Source organism: Sebastes fasciatus, chromosome 11 (assembly GCF_043250625.1).
Source record: "Sebastes fasciatus isolate fSebFas1 chromosome 11, fSebFas1.pri, whole genome shotgun sequence".
Classification (NCBI taxonomy): Eukaryota; Metazoa; Chordata; class Actinopteri; order Perciformes; family Sebastidae; genus Sebastes; species Sebastes fasciatus.
This window is the reverse complement of record NC_133805.1, coordinates 17,133,845-17,148,419: the sequence shown is the minus strand read 5'-3', so window position 1 is coordinate 17,148,419 and position 14,575 is coordinate 17,133,845. Positions and strand designations below refer to the sequence as shown.

General features: G+C 44.4%; 1 protein-coding gene across 2 annotated transcripts in view; it reads left to right on the top strand.

Annotated features, from left to right (window-relative positions):
• Window positions 1–13,372, top strand: part of gpc5c (glypican 5c) — a 113,807-nt gene extending 100,435 nt beyond the window's left edge. For both annotated transcript variants that reach the window (XM_074651202.1, XM_074651201.1), the window contains one exon: window positions 11,128–13,372. In XM_074651202.1, coding sequence (XP_074507303.1) covers window positions 11,128–11,315 — 188 coding nt within the window. In that variant the 3' untranslated portion in view covers window positions 11,316–13,372. The remainder of the gene's footprint in view (window positions 1–11,127) is intronic.
• The last annotated feature ends 1,203 nt before the right edge of the window (window positions 13,373–14,575 follow it).

Here is a 14,575-nt window from a genome sequence, read left to right as displayed (position 1 = left end):
CTTTATTGAAAGCTGCAAATTCAATGGATATGAGTTGAGTTTTATTGTGTGCAAAACACCACCCTTCCACCACGGCCCCCAGTTCGGCTTCGACCAAACCTTTGGGTTGTCATTGGGGCCAGATTTAATCAATGAATTTGTGGAAATGTTTTGTTGCTGGCTGTACACACTGACAGACAGACCTACAGCTGAGGCGACTTAGTGATGGCCCTAGTTTATTTGGGCTGCTTTATTAATGGGCTTCTCTGCTGGGGGTTGGGATGGGGATTGGATGGGAGGATGGGGTGGGGTAGGGTGGCTGAGTTTGCGTGAGTGACCCCCTTGACTTTCTTGACTCGCCTGGAGGCAGCCCTGGCTACTAACACAGAAACTGGCATTCCTGCTGTAACACAACACTGAGCAAATAAAGGCAGACATTCCACTGATATTGAAAAATACAGTAGAAGGATAAGCAGGGATGAGTCTGATCCTCTTTGTCTCAGCTCGGCCTGGTATGCAGGGTTGAAATACAGACTAGGTGAAGGAGAGAAAGCATGGAAGGACTCGGGGTGGGATTTTCCCAGACAAGTACTTCTACGTCAAACTCAAAAAGATGCAAACTTTTGTTTTAAAGCCACAATCAGAGTATCTGTTTCAGATGGCAGAGGTGCATTAGCATTGCCTGAGTGGTCAGATAATGGAGGTTGGTAGCAATGAGCCAATTTTTGTATCGACTACCTGCAGTGCGAGTCCGTCTGCGGCTTTATATATGTGTGTGCATCAAAGGGCCGCGCATGCAAGACAAGTCACTTCATTAAAGGCCTATCCTATTGACCAGCGGTGAGAGCGACAAAGCCCTTCTCCCCTTATCCATAATTGATGTGGCAATTAGAGCTGAACCTGGAACAGACTGTCAGGCCCGAGGACTGGGAGGAGGCTGACCTCTCGCTGCTTCAGCTGATTACAGATCAGATGGGAACGGCCACTGACGGCGCGCTTAGAGCAGCGTTCTGAGTGATTTGATTCTAAAGCTGCAGTCAGTTATGCAACCAAAGAGTTTACATCAAAGTATTTGACTCTCCCCCACAAAATCAAACATTTATAACATCGCAACTTTTTTTTTTTTTCCTATCCCACACAGATTTCTGACTTTGAAGTTGAAAAGGCAAGCATCACTTAGATCAGTGTAATTCAGAGGAGGCTAGTCACATGGAGCAACACAAGACTGCATTCTAGTCTCTGCATTTACTCTTGAGTGGGCTGCTGCTTAGTGCCACTGAGCAGGTAGCACCATGATGACCTGCTTTGCCGTACTTCAGCTCTTACAGCCCCAAGTGTCACTTGAACATCAACAGCAAGCTCTAAAGTGTTGAACGTGCCATTGGTTTCTCGATACTCAAGGCAAGAGTGCGAGAACAGGTGGAAGCATGCAACCTGAGACGTCTGTACTGCTCGGCTGATTCCTGTGGATCCATGTGTGAAATGGTATGTCACACGGTGACAGTGTCTCTTGGCTGCTACTTCCTCATGACTGTAATGGATGGCGATGAAGTGTGTGCGTGCCGTGCGTGCGCGTGAAAGAGCAAAAGAATATGAATGTGAGTTTATCTGTGCATCCTTCACGCTTGTCTGTCCACAAGGACGACCTGACACCTGCCAATGCAATGAGGCATCTGGTGTTTGAGTGCACGCAGGTGTAGTGTTAGGTGTGTGTGTGTGTGTATGTGTGTGACTGAACTAGAGGTCGACCGATAGTGGGTTTTTAAAGGCCGATATAATAACGATAGTTTGCAGCAGGAAAAAGCCGATAGCTGATTAATCGGCTGATATCTTCTTTAGTTCTGCAGCAGCCTAGTCGGCTACTTTTGCATATGTTTTTTAAAATAATCTGCTTTAAGGAGCATCCTTAAGTATGCGGTTTCATTTCATGAATGGATGGTTACGTGGCTAGATTATTTGGAAGAGAGAACACCAAATTAGTACGATAAGCATGTGTATGGAGCCTCAATGCAAAGCGGTGATGATAATCTGTCCCAGCGTGACTGGTGGAGGCTGTGCAGCCATCGACCACTATCAGAGCCTGGTTTCGCCGATTAACAATAGTTTGTGAAACGTCCTATTGGCGCAGATTAATCGGTCTACCTCTAGACTAGGCTTGTATTCCGTGTTACTGGTGTTACACGGTGGTCGGGCATATACAATTACATTACTTGCCCACTGCCCCCATCGTCGTTTCGCTTTTTTTTTATAGAAATAAAACCCATGTAGTTCATTTTAGCGTATCAGCGGCGTGTTATCAATACATAGTCGGACGATGAACGCTACAAACTGAAAGTGAAAGTGTCTGCTCCGTACGGAGTCTCAGCACTGAGCGGCAGGAGTCAGATTTCCCACACACGGGACGAGAGAGAGTTGGCAGACAAGATGATGGCGGATGATTTTTGGTGTCAAAGCGAAAAGCAAAAGCGCCTACTTCGGATTTAAACCCAATGCCATAAGGGAACCATAACGTTAATAAGGCAATCGCCGTGCGGAGGACGGAGCGGTCACAGCCGGTATGCATGGCGCAGCGGCTCCAGGTGGAAACCTGCGGCCTCGCAGCGAAAGCTGGACCGGAGAGGCCAGACACCCAGCCATCCGACGGTAAAGATCAAAGTAAGCGCACTACATATATTCAGTGCCATATTTTTTAGACTGAACACTGATATCATCCGAAATCTGTGTTCTGTGGGGAATGTGTTGTGAGCATCTGTGTGTGAGGCTGAGGCTTTAACTTCTCCCTTGCATAGAGGCTGCTTTCTCCTCAGGATTCCCCTCCATCTTGAGAATCCGTCACATTGACTGGTGGAGGTCACTGTCCTCCCAGGGCCCCTTTCGCCTATTTGTTTCTGTGTGTATGTGTTTGTGTGTGTGTGTGTGTGTGTGTCTGTGTGTATAGGGGAGTAAATCTTAATCTTGCCAAGGAGCTTAATAGTCTAGTACAGCCAAGAATCGCACTGGGCAGATTCCATTGCACTGATCCCTGCTCTGGAGTTGCCATGCTGCTCTGCCCGTTGCTAGGTTAGCTGTAGGCTAGGATGTGTTCCCCACTGGTGCCCCTGTATTTTTTGCCCCTTTAGCCCCTTTAGTGGCCTGCCGGAGACCCTGTACCCGAGCTCTATATCGGTTGCCTGTGAACCAGAGGGACAGTTCCCAGAGAAGTGTGTGTGTGTTACTTAGATTACGCAAGAGGGAGATTAGTTTGACGGGGTGAGGAGCCCCTGCCCGACATGGCACCACATAAAGAGAGAGTCGTGGACAAAAACAGCACAAAGATGGATGGCTAGTAATGAACTGTGTGAATGCATCCTGCCCCTTCTCACTCCACCCTCTAACCTTACCCCTCTTTGTAAGAAAGGGTGTGTGAAAGGAGATAAGGAAAGGTTGTGAGTGCCTGGGAAGGTAAATGTCTGTGAGACGGTGAAAAGGGAAGTCTTAAAACAACATAGTGACCCAGAGAGTTTTAGCATTCTCCAGCTGTACCCAAACAACGTCTGGACACCCGTGATCCATAGCCTCCAAGAGCAGCATCAGTCTTTTATTGGTGTCCAAAGGTCTGATCGGAGGCTGACGGATAGCTCTGTGTCCTAGTGATGCTGGCTTTACCAAAGTATAAAAAGAGACTCTTGGTGTGTATGGGACTCCTCGTGCATTCAAGTCTTGCATCTTGTGGAAATGATGATAATGTTTCAACCAAAGACTCAGGAGTAAGATTGGTCCCTGAATGGATGTGTGGTTAAAATCCTCTATGTATCAATATTGTATAACACAAAGTGGCCAAAGTGTTCTGAAATTACAGAGCAAAAATCTACAATCATGAAACTTTAAAACGTCTGTGAAATATGTGCTTGTACTAAAAGGGAAGTAGTGGAACCACATCTGTGTCTCTCCTCTCTCTTCACTTGGGGAAACAGAGCTTTCAAAGGGATGGATGGCAGGTAGCAAATACCTGTCAAAGGTCACACATCATCGGGTTGGATCAGAGGAGAACGCTCTGTCCCTGTTAATGACGGAGACTTACGGCACAAATCATTTCCACTCACTTCGCTGCACTTTGTAAAACGGCGAGCTGACGGCGCGCCCACGCTTCAAAGACATATTGGCGATTGCATAAAGATCTTGTTTTACAGCAAATAAGGATTGATCTAGCAAGTCAACAGTGTCGTAATTCAGACGCTTGGCAGAGCTGTCAGAGGAGAGGAACAGTTGCTCATGCTCACGAGTCCTGAACTTATGCTGGAACAAAGCACACGCTGTGGAGAGGGGGTGACTCGGCAATAACATATCGTCTCACTTCAAGACGAAACACCATGTCCAATCGGTGTGTGTGTGTGTGCGTGCTTACATTTATGTGTCTGCCTGTGTGAGTGGTAAAAAATGTGTCAAAGGTCACCTCTTAATGAAACGTCGCCGTGAGGCAGATACAGCGGCCTTGTCAAAACCCAGACCCAAGAGCTGCTTTACAACCCCCCCCCCCACTCCCTGCATCCGTCTCCCATCAACTGCTTAGCAGGGAGAAGACCCTGAAGGTCAAGGCAGGGAGAGAGGAAGATGGTGAGAATGAGAGTGAGGAGGAGGAAGTTACTGACACCACACTCCCTCGATGTGCCATAAATCAAACCTCCACCTTCTGACCGTCTCTATAATTGTACACAGCAGGTAGAGGAGTGAAAACTGCCACAGGTGCATTAAAGCATATGATAAACAGGTCAAAGTCTTCTATTTACACATGTAATGTCTATGTGGGGTTAAGTTACACAGTTGGTTACAAATGTAATTAAACTGAGGCGCTACAACACAATTCTTGGCCAATCTTAATTCAGTGAAATTGAAAAAAACGACACAGAATTGAATAGACTCATATTTATGTTTGTTATGGCTATAAGTCAGTGTTGAGCCTGGAAAAGCTGCCTTCTCACCTTGATAGCGTATAGTGTGGCAGCTTGCTAAGCCCCAGCATACAGTAGCACCATTCCTCACTGGATTACAGCCCTGCAGCTAGTGTTCAACTCAAGAGTCCCATGCAAGCTTGCACAACACACCAGACACACACACAGCAACTTATTCTCATGTTCATATGATATCTTAAGTTATTATTAGGATAACTTATGTTAAGTTATTCTTCCTTTTTCGTTAGTTTTCCTATGAATGTCCAGCAACACGTGTCAATTTCCACTTGTTACATGCATACGGCCTTTTCAAAGTAAACTTCTGTCTTAACAGGAAACAACCTCCTTAGGCTTAGGCAACAAAGCTACTTAGAGAGCTCGTGGTTTGGCTTGAAATAACTCCGGAAGTGGCGTTACTTAAGTATGTAAATGTAAATGATGTGACAAATAAATCAACGTTGTCTTCTGGTTTTACACGGGACACTAACACCGTTCTCCTGGCCGAAAGTCCGGTGTTTTTTGACCCACACATCCATCCGTACGCAACGTTTGTCACTCTTTATACTTACTGGTTCACGATTACATGAATTACACATGAACTGACAGTGAACTTACAGTGCATTACTTTTCATAGGTATAGTTACGAACAGTGTATGAGAACAGCCCATACACAGCCATGCACAACACATAGTTTCCTAGGTTAACTCATTGGATTTGTCCCTCAATGAACTCTTTGCCCTGTTTTCCCAGTACTGCTTCTCCCAGTACGCTTTTGTGCGTACATGTATGTTGCGTGCATTTGTGCTGTCTGTGTGTGTTCTTGTCTACAGTATGTACGGCTTGACTCGCTGAGGAAAAGAGAGATTAAATCTTATCAGTTGAGGACAGAGGGAGGATTGTTTGCGAACAGTTTGCTTCTTCCCTTTGCAAAGGTTTGACGATTCAATCTGTGTGGCAGCAGTGTGCTGGCTAACCTAAAGAGGAGAAGAGAGGAGGAAAGAGAGAGAGAGAGAAGGAGGGAGGAGGGCAGCGGTAGAAAACTGACATGGTCCCTCAGAATTTTTCCAAAGACATGATGGTCAGGACGTTTTGTTATTCCTCCCACTCACCTTCCAACCCTTATTCCTCCCTTCCTCTCTCTCGCTCTCCCTCCCCTCCCTCCTTCCTCTTGGCTGGAGCCCGAGGTCCACCTCTTCTTCAGTGCTGTGGCCCGGCTTGTTAGAAGCAGCTGTTGTTGCTCTTTGGCCAGTGGGAAATGGAGGCTCCTCCAAACACACAATCTGCCCATCTGGAGAGGCATTAGTGGCAAAGGACACTAAGAGCCATTTCTCACACACACAGCCAACACAGAGGTCAACAAGGTGTCAGAAGACAGAACATCCCTCTTTAACAAGCTGGGGGTTGAGCTGTGCTGCTTCCTTGTGTAGTTACTATATATCAGGGTTGGATGTTCACATGTACAAAGTGACATGATCCCCCATCCTCTTCCGCTCCATGACCCTGTCCACTGCAGGCTTTAATGATAAATGAAAGCTACAACAACCCATTCTTTATACCAGCACACACATACACCGACATATTTACACACTTCTTCCCAGACGTCTTGTACAGACCTCTTAGCACTCCATTTCTATTTGTCTCTCGGGTTTCTGGCACCTTGTTTTTCTCTGTCACTGTTTGTTGCCCATTATAAAGCTTTTTACCAATCAAATCACATTAGTCTTTTACTGGTGGGGACCATATGTCATCGACTGTTGTCGTAATGGGGGAAGCATGTCGATGTGCCATCGCACAGCCTTGAAGTCGCCCAGGGTGACTGATTCCATCTGCCTTGATACAAGTGGCGATGGATCTTCATCCTCGTACTGAAAAGCCATACTAACTGTTTTCCTCTTCTAACCCTCTCCGTCATCTTTCACTCCCTCCCACACCCTCTGTTTTTCTGTCTCTCGCTTGCTCTCCCATTTTTTTCCCCTACCACATTTGGGGGATTTACACATGAGCCAGCTTATGAAGCACAGCTTATCTGCTAACATTGTCTCATTATGACAACAACATCACATTCCATTATCCTCCTGCTCTCTCGCTTTTTCATTTCTTTGTACCTCAAGTTGCTGCTTGCTTTTAGGGACTTAATACAATGCAATACTCTTTTTCTCAAGTTTCTACTACTTTGTCTGTTCTGTTTTATAACTTTAACAATTACATTATTTTCAACTATTGCTAGGTGGTAGGGATAAATGTATTACATGATAAATCCATCCATCCATTATCTGTAACCGCTTATCCTATTCAGAGTCCCGAGGGGGCTGGACAGATCCCAGCTGACATTTGGCGAAGGCGGGGTTAACCCTGGACAGGTCGCCAGACTATCACAGGGCTGACACATAGAGACAGACAACCATTCACACTCACATTCAAACCTACGGGCAATTTAGAGTCAACAATTAACCTGCATGTCTTTGGACTGTTGGAGGAAACCAGAGAACCCAGAGAAAACCCACGCTAACACGGGGAGAACATGCAAACTCCAGACAGAAGGACCCCAAGGCAGATTCGAAACTGCGACTACGTGATAAATATTGTAATCAAATTATAGCCTATGTTAATATTATCATCACATAACATTTTCATGAAATGTGATGACATCAGGAGGTGTGCTGCTTGGCGTGGCGAGGCGTGGCGAGGTACGGGGCAGTGGCAAAGAACAGCGCAGGTATGATATGTCATCAAAAAGGTGCGCAAAGAAGCTACTTCACTGTTTCTAGGCAACAACAGCAGTCGCAGCTGTTATCTCATTGGGTGCGCTTTGAAAGGTCAGAGGCAACCAAGGTCAAAGTTGAAATAATTTGAACTTTCAGCTCAGCTCTCAGTGGCAATTTCGAGCGGTTTGCCACACCGAGGTTATCGCTTCCGTCTAGTTGGGCGGCACTGCTCTCCCCATAGGAAACCAATGGCACAGCCAATACAGAGCAATTTTACCGTTGATCAGTTAAAACTAAAATAAAGCATGAAAATCTTGGCCTTTATCAAGCGTGTGTGAGCTCTGTGTTGATGTTCTTTTTTCCTTGACCTGAAAATAGTTTGAGGGTTTCCCCACATGTTGAGAACCTTTTCATGATAAATCTTCTAAAATAAATGTTTGAATTGTTTAAAGATTTTGAATTGTTTAAAGATTTTATGTTGTTTTACTCCAAGATCAATATGACATAATGCATTATTGCATTACAGACAAATTCAGTATAAAACGATAGCTATGTCTTAAATTTGACTGCACCTGTCAAGGGCAGTGCTTCAAGAGTCTTGGAGCATTTAACTGTCGCTATTTCACAACAGATGTTTTCATCTGTTTTCAAGACTTCAAACCACTGACGGTTTTGCCCACGATGTAATCTTTAAGAATAAATCTATTTATAAAACATATTCTAAAATGATTTGGGTCCAGGTCACAGCAGCAGCAGCAGCACATGAGAACAGCTCAGGCGTGTCCTCCATTTCATTGTGGAGGATACTGGAACATTTTCTGTTGGAATACATTATCTCTTGTACATGTTCTGGGTCTTTTCCAGCATCTCCTCCTGGTCTAATGAGCTCAGACTACATCTTTAGGGCATGTAGAGTGTTGTGCGAGCTTTGGAATGAATAGGCATTTGAAAGTAAATGAGACATATGGTAAATTACACAGATACCACTTTCTTTTCTTCTTTTTTACGCCCCTCCCAGCTGGTGGCACTCTAGGCAATCTCCTAGTTTGTCTTTGCCTTAAAAACGGACCTAGTTAGATGATTAGTTTAATGTGTATTGACTTTCAGCCTTGTAACTTCATTTTATTCTCTCCAATTTTATTTTATTTCAAAGATCACAACGCAATTCCAACACCATGCATTCCACAATGCCTTTAACAAGTTGGCAGGTCTGTTGTCTATATATGTCTATTGGTTGTTCTGGCAAGGACGATCTCCATTAATTAGCTAGTTGGTTAGCCTGCAGTGGAGTCGTATTAGTGTTGTGTTGGCCCATTCAAACGCTGTTTTTCTGACATCTCCCTGATGAGATGCAGCCCATTTCCATCGAAACAATAACAGCAATCTGATTTAGGATAAGTGATGTCTTTGTCTATTGTCTACTGGAACAACAAAAACCATTGGCACGGAAAACTCTCCTCTCTCCAGAGCCCTGACGAGCCCTATTCACACATGCACACACGCATACAAACCCAAGAGCACGGTCGGGATGGGCTGATGTGCATTCTCAGTTTTACAAAAGAGTGTATTCTTTAATTTACACATTTGATCATGCCAGGTGTGAAAGGAAAAACATCTTATTGGGTGACAGCTTTAAAAGAGCAATGCATTATGTGCTTTTATGTCGGCGAAAAGAGTGATTTAGTTCTTAGCGTGGAGTGCTATAAATTTCCACATTTTATATGGGTATAATAGCTGATAACTTATCACACACCTGACTGTCAAGTTGCTTGACAGTCAAGTCACCACCCGGGAGGCCGTAACTGTATTTAATTAGACAACGGCATTCTAGACAGATCAGTTTTACACACACTGGTGGGGACTCACTGCAAACTTGGCCTGTTTCTGTGACAGTGACAGCTTAAAAAGACATTCTGACACTGGGCTTTGGCACTGTCAGTACTCTGATAGTAGTTATCACAGCACACAGTCAGCCTATCATTCACTCCTGTCTCTTCTCTATCCTTTGGGAGTAGCTCTCCCTTATTTCACCCCGTCCCTCTCTAGGAACTCACACAAGTCTTGCAGAGCCCCTTACTCCTTACCTTGTAAGGCAGCTGGTTTTCTCGTGATGTCACCAGATCACGCAGGATCAAATATCACACGAAAATCCATCTTGTCAGGCTTCAAGTAATGCGTTTTTGTCTGGCAAGCCAGACCAGGAACCAATCAGCGTCCTGCGGGGAGCTGCTGGCTGCAGCAATGGCGGCTCCTGGAGAGGTTAGCGTAGATGCTGCAATCGCATCAGTTATATCAGAACTGGAGAGTATTTCTTTATTGAAAGAAGAGCAAAGAACGGTCCTGAAGGCTTTTCTCGATGGAAAAGATGTTTTTTGCTCTTCTCCTGGCTTCGGTTAGAGTTTGATTGACAGGTGGTGCATCCAATCACCTGCCAAGTATTCTTGAAAGTGCCTGCCCTTATCCAAACAGTTTCCAATGACAGCTTCTCAGATAGTTCTGTGTAACAAACCACCTGGCAGGGTCTGGTTACCTAACTCCTGCACATGGACACAAACTAAATGTATGACACTTGGTGTGATGCAGGTTAACTGAGAGTGCGTGGTGCACTTTGCTGTGCTGAGGGTGGTTAATCGGTCTCATTGATGCACATAGCTTCGAAGGGTTGGGTCCGGCTGAGATCCATGAAGAGGAGTGGAAAAGAAGGATGGGTAATGAGCAGAAGGAATCATTTTCTTATGATTTTTAGAGACATCAACACACTGCTGCATCCCAGAGGGAAGTGAGATGAAGAGAGGGAAGAGATGCGTTCAGAGCCAGGGGTGATGATGAAGTTTGAGAGAGACTGGAAGAACAAGTCAGGGGTGGAGACATGAGTGAACTTGGATTCCACCAATGTCAGCAGAAAAGTGTTTGTGTGTGTTTGTAACTTTATATGTGTGTTTGTGAGGGACTGTGATTAAAATGGGTGCTTAATGTCTGCCTGACCCTCATCAACCTGATTTATCTCTGATTGGCTGTAATGACACTGTTAGGACTGTCCATCATCTGCTGCTGGAGATTAGACACCCGGTCGGTCCTCCATCATGATATGTGTGTGGAGAGTTCAGTTTTTTAGCGGCACAGGTTTTATACGAAAGCATTTGGTAGCTGAATAGTTACAGAGTGGCACTATAAATGCATTTTTTTAATGTCTTAAAGCACTCTTCAAAATGAATTATTGGCGCTTTCGACTGAAACACCCGCAGCTGTGTTTCTTCTGATTTACATATGAACTCTCTTTAAATGTAACAGACATAATTACACAGAAGTGTGATTGTTTTTGAAAACCCTTGAGATAAGATGGTGGGAATGGTGATTGGATGATGATAAGCCCCTTATATACAATTTTACAAGCCCAAAGGACTCTGAACATTAAAGTAGATTACCATGATTACAGTGATGAGCCAAACCATTTATCTCTGTCTGTTTTCTCTCTTCCCCTCTTCTCTCCTCCTATCTGTTTCTGTCTCTCACAGTGCACACAGAAGCCTCCAGCGAAGGGAAGCCCGTAGGGAGAAGGCCCGGAGGTGACAGCACATACGAGAACCCTTCCAAACCCCCCTCGGTGAAGGTGATAGGGGGCTCGGCGTCGGCCAACTGGGCACGGCCCTGCAGCCTCGCACTGCTCTTTGCTGCACTTTGCTTGCAGTGGACCCTGTTCTGATGCCCTCTGTGAATCCCCCACTATCCCCCTTTAGGAACCACACACATGCACAGAGACACTCATATCATATACATATCATGCATAGCATCTTTACTCCCTGTCTTCAACGTACTCGGATCGGGTGGCGATGATGGAAATGGAAGCACGGGATGCGGAAGAGAAGAGGACAACGTTGTAGGAGACTATAGACAATGGGGGCTCTTGCAGGAACTTGTTTGTCCTGCAGCATCACCGATGTGGGTGTTTGCACAAGCTAATCTCATGCACGCTCATCTACAAAAGATTTGCTTCTTCTAGGTTGTTTTGGGGCTAGACGTTTGTGTACACAGACACCAATACAGCCCCACCACTCACACACAAAAAAAAAAACGTGGTCCATGACAGGACTGCAAAATTCAGATTTTACTTAAAGGCGCTTTACACATATACTGACTCGCATAGACGTTTCACAATTCTTCTTTCTTTCTCTGCTGTTGGTTTTTACTCATCCTCATCACGGCCACTGCACCATTCGCCAGCCAGGCGGAGGAAATCAGCTCATTTGAAAACTCGACTCATTTTCTTTTTCGAGGATTAAGGAATGCATGATAGATTGATAGATCAATCCCAGGTGCCTGGCCCAGAACAGCAGATTTGATATACTCTAATGACTGTGTACCTTGGCGGGGATTAGAATGTAATGAGTTCACAGGTAGAGCACGGGCACACTTGCACGGCTGAACACATTGTGCAGACAAAAACTAGGTGTGTATAGTATGTAACTGTATATATAGGTGGAAAGATGTGATGGAGTGTGTGAGGTTCTGAATCAACAGAAAGCTCTTAACTGATTGAGCTGAATGGGGTTATCTATTCTTTTCCCTTAGCTATGAATGCTTGTCTGCTCCATACTACATATAAAATAATGCAAAAAAAAACAACCTATAGAGATTTAATTTCTGTAAGAAATAAAACAGGAATGCACATCATTTTAAGCCATTGACATATATGGATACATTTTGGATGTTTGAACAAAGCCTGTACATTGTTGATTTTACTAATGTTTATTGTGCATCCAGTTTTGTGTGTTTGCTCCTTTGAATTGCACATTAATGCATGTATTTCCTACCAAATTATCAAAATTGTTACGGTAGGATCAGGCCCTTCTTTGGGAAGCATCAAAAACCTCACATATCGCCTTTTTCCAGTACATCTCGGTGACGGATCTCTCAAAATGATGGATTGGAACTTGAAAACAAGAGGAAGGTTGGGCTGCAGATCCAACACATGCAGATTAAAACACACACAAAAAAAAGATATGTAGAATATTTTTTACAACGTTGGGTGCATCTATTGTCCGGTATATAGCCATTGTGTCCCTCTTCATGGATTTATCACACATTTTGCCAAATAAGCTCTATTGTCTCTCTTCACTCACTCTTAAGCAGACCATTCCTTGGAATTCCAACAGAATAAAAGCAAATGTTTTAAATGATTCCTCACAGGGATGGAGCAAAAGGGAAGTTCAAAACTGTGTGACTGCTATAATGGCTTTCCTCTGTATAGCTGTTTTCTCTCTTGGATGGTTTATGTACTGGTACATTAAAGTACCTGTGTGAATGAGCATGAATGTATGGTCAATGCTACGCAGATGCGGTATTATTATGCCTAAAAAGCTACGCAGATACAGTATCTAAGCTAAATAGGTCTATACACTTACATGGGTCTATGTGCAGTGAAATACCTCTTCCATTTACAAGTCTTCCTCTCCCGACTGAAAAGTAACTCACCGATGACTCTGCCTAAAAGTGGAAGAAGGACGACCCGCTTAACTACTTGCATATACATCCAATTATACATTAAAGCGTTGCAGTTGATGAAGAACGGAGGCGACTGCAGCTGTGTAAGGTTTTAGCAGTTTAAACGTGTCACATCTTGTGTTCTGTAACCACATTTTGTTTAGTTCGTATGATTTCCTCCATGTATGTTTTGTTGATGACGTTGTCGTTCATTGCACCCACAGATCACTTACGGCCCTTTTACCCTCGCATGTGTATAAATGTACATATTTTAAGTCACTCGTCATTTGTTTTGTGTCTCATTTCTTCTCTTTTATATCAGTACGATAGAGCTCTTTTAAAGGTGCTCTGCATTTTTGCTCGTCTAAATAGCCTCTCCTTAAACAGACATTGATGAACGCCAGAGTTTTGCTTGGAAAATATGTTTATTAAAGGCCCTACACACCTATGGAACTTACTTATTTTTCCTGATTAGTCCTCCTCTTAGGACTGTGTGGGCTTGTACAGACTTTATGTCGTGGCTACCTTGTGATTTACAGGTCGCTGCCACAGAGTTGTCCAGTCTTGGAGTTGTCCGCGTCTTATGACTTTAACCCTTTCACAGTGTGTTTTCAGTTCATGAAAGTTAATTGTGTGTATTATTCAGTGTTCGGTTGTAGGCTTCTTAGCTCCACCCTCTCGTGTCACTTCTGGTTGCAAAATAACAAGAATGCAACGGCTACAAATCAAGATGGCAACGACCAAAATGCCAAACTCAAGGCTTCAAAACGGCCGTCCAGAACCTACGTCCACTTCTTATATGGAGTCTATGCTCCAGCTCCATAGTTAGTTCACAGACATGAGAGTGCAATTGATCTATTCATCTAACACTTAGCAAAAAAAGTGAGTATGTTGAACTACTTCAAACCAAGAAGACTTAAGTAACTATGATTACATTGCACTGGTTTGCTTCTTGTCCCTGAAAACACATCCCTCTTTCATTGACCATACTGGAGTGGGAGTTATGAGGGCGTAGGCTGGGCAAGCCGTCTCAGTCTGACCTTCTCTATTTGCATCCCAGGAAGCCTCTCGCTAAACATATCAGTCCGTGTTTGCACCAGGAATAGAGGCATGAGGGGAGTGTGAGAGTGCAGAAGACGGGAAAAGGTTTCACTGCGGGGAAAGGACAGTCAGTCGTGATGACAGCGGCGTCGACAGTCACAGTTTGCTCGCTCAGCTGATGTGTGCGGCTGACCCGTTTGGCTGCTCCTGCGGGGGAAACTTTGTCTATTCATGGGGCTGTAATTTCCCCGAATTAGTCTGTGTTGTCAGCTGCAATGTTAGCATCACTACTAGTCTAGCTTAGCTACTGTAGGACACAGACACGTTTGTGGGCCGTGACGCACAATGAGATTCAAATAGAGTGAGGTTATGCCCTAAATCAGGTGCGTGTCATATTTAATGCATTATTTTAGCATCACCAGACACAGCCAGATACGTAAT